Source organism: Physeter macrocephalus, chromosome 18 (assembly GCF_002837175.3).
Source record: "Physeter macrocephalus isolate SW-GA chromosome 18, ASM283717v5, whole genome shotgun sequence".
Classification (NCBI taxonomy): Eukaryota; Metazoa; Chordata; class Mammalia; order Artiodactyla; family Physeteridae; genus Physeter; species Physeter macrocephalus.
The window spans coordinates 70,952,742-70,955,099 of NC_041231.1; the positions used below are offsets into that span (position 1 = coordinate 70,952,742).

At 42.7% G+C, this 2,358-nt stretch overlaps 1 protein-coding gene across 1 annotated transcript in view; it reads left to right on the top strand.

The window, feature by feature from the left end:
- BRPF3 (bromodomain and PHD finger containing 3) overlaps positions 1-2,037 on the top strand; it is a 42,274-nt gene extending 40,237 nt beyond the window's left edge. Inside the window, exon 15 of the mRNA XM_028478780.2 lies at positions 1,161-2,037. Coding sequence (XP_028334581.1) covers positions 1,161-1,252 — 92 coding nt within the window. The 3' untranslated portion in view covers positions 1,253-2,037. The remainder of the gene's footprint in view (positions 1-1,160) is intronic.
- The last annotated feature ends 321 nt before the right edge of the window (positions 2,038-2,358 follow it).

Here is a 2,358-nt window from a genome sequence, read left to right on the forward strand (position 1 = left end):
AAAAAAAAAAAAAAAAAAAAAAAAAAAGCATTTGCCAAAACCCTGGTCAGCTTGGCTGCTTTCATTAATGTAATAGTTGCCATTAACACTTGAGTGTGAATTTGCTTTTCAGATAGACTCTTCTGACCTGGCCAGGCTGTGAGCTTTGAGAGAAGAGGGGGTGAATGGTGGGACTGCTAGGCTCTGGGACAGGTGCTGAAGGGAGAATGAGTATGGGAGCCTTGTCTGCCTCTGGCTCTGCAGGCTCTCCACAGTATCTGTAGGGCAAGGAGTGTGAACATCTGGTCCTGCCAACTGCAGCCAGTCTGGCCTTTACCAGGAACAAAGGAAGGAGGTCTTTGAAGGAGGAAAATAGTTTCTTCAGAAGATGGGGAAGAAGTTTCTGTCTGACTGTGTGGTGAAAAAAGAGGGGCCAGGGAGGTGTGTGTCTGGGCCAGAGCTGGAGGGGAGCTCTGACTTGACCTTGGAACTTGGGGGTTCCCTTCTGTTTGTACTTTCCCTTAAAGGGTGGAAAGAAAAGATAAAGATGTATTTGTATTTACTTATAGTATATATTGCATGCTATATTATATATTATATATATTGCAATATAATTACATATATGTTAGTATTCTTTACAATTTTAATATTCTTAAGAGGGCCAGGAGTTCTTAAGAGGCCACAGGCTACATGGAGTAGAAAAAGCTAATTGTCCCCAAACTTCAGAAGGGTTGTTGTGTTGTTATTTCAAAGAACACTGTGTGTCCTTTGCTTGGCACCTGTAAGGCTGGTTGGAAGTGGAGGGTTTCAGTCTAACTCCCCTCACTTCTGAAGCAGTGTCTGAGTTCTTTCCTCTTCCTTTCTGCTTTGTATTGGCCTCTTTTGGGGCCGTAAAGATAGTTGGGGGGATGCAACGTTGATGGTTCCTGGTGGGCAAGAGTGCAGGATGCAAAGGGGTCCAGAGGAGGGCCTCCCCACCCACCCCAGCTTCACAGTCCAGAAGACTGCTGAAGGATTTTATCTGAGCTGGTCACAAAAGAATATAAAATTTGTTATTTGCTATCTAATTTGGGAAAAAAAATTTTTTTAAGTGCAAAGAAGAAAGTAAGACTATTTTAACCACTTAGAAATAACCATTTCCACCATTTTAATGTAATTCCTTACTGTCTCGTTTTTTCTAGGTAGAGCATGCATGTATTTTCGTTTCTTGTACTGGGTTGCTGGGAAATCAGCTGATAGCTGTCTGCAGTCACTGCAGAAGTTCTCAGCATGACTGGAACACAAGGCCCAACAGCTCTTCTGCCCAAGTTTAACTTTCCCTCACTTGCTGAGTATCATGCACTGGCCTGTGCCAACCATTGCCTGTTATTGTTGTTTGCTTGTTCCCATCATTTTGCTAAGATATTGGTAAACTCTAACAGTTGAAATTGAATGAGAGCTATAGTTCTCCATCCTAAGAACTTTTGCTATTGGGGGTACATTTCCATGGAAATAAGTCTTGGACCAAATTCCACCCCATGTTCAAACACCTGTAAGCAAGGTGGCCCCCAAAAGGCCATATACTTTCTTCTTCAGCTTGAGAAGTTCCCGCTCTCTGCCCTCTGGTACAGCACCAGCACCTGGCATGAAAGGTCATTCCAAGGTGGACGCAACACTCTTTTGAGTGCAAAACCAGCTGCTGAGTAGGCCAGTCAGGGGGCCAGAGCAACAGAGCTTTAGACCAAGAAACAATTTTTGTTGTTTTTGTTATAAGTTTACATACAGTAATTAAGATACACAAACTTGAATCTGTGAATTTTTACACTTGTAACCATCCATGAAACCACCACCCAGATCAAAATACAGAACATTTCCAGTGCCCCAGAAAGTTCCTCATATTCCATCCTAGTCAATATCTACTCCCCCCATCCCCCAAGGGTAACTACTATCCAGGATTCTATGACCATAGATCCGTGTTGCCTGTTCTTGAACTTCATATGAATGGAATCAGACAGTATGTGTACTTTTTTGTCTGGCTTCTCTCATTCAATATCATGTCTCTGGGCTCCATTCCTGTTATGCACGTAGCTGTAGCTTGTTTTGAGTAGTATTCTATTGTACAAATATACCATAGTGTGTTTATTCTCCTGCTGGTGGACATTAGGTTGTTTCCATGTGGAGCTGCCATAGTAACACTGCTATGAACATTCTTATACATGTCATTTGGTGGACACAATGCTCATTTCTCTTCAGAAAATCCCCAGGAGTGGAATTGCTAGGTCACTGGTTGGGTGTGTGTTTAGCTTTAGTAGTTCTACCAAACAGTTTTCCATTGGTTGGATGATTTACACTCTTGTAGCCGTGTATGGCAGTCCAGGTGTTCCATATCCTCGCCAGCAC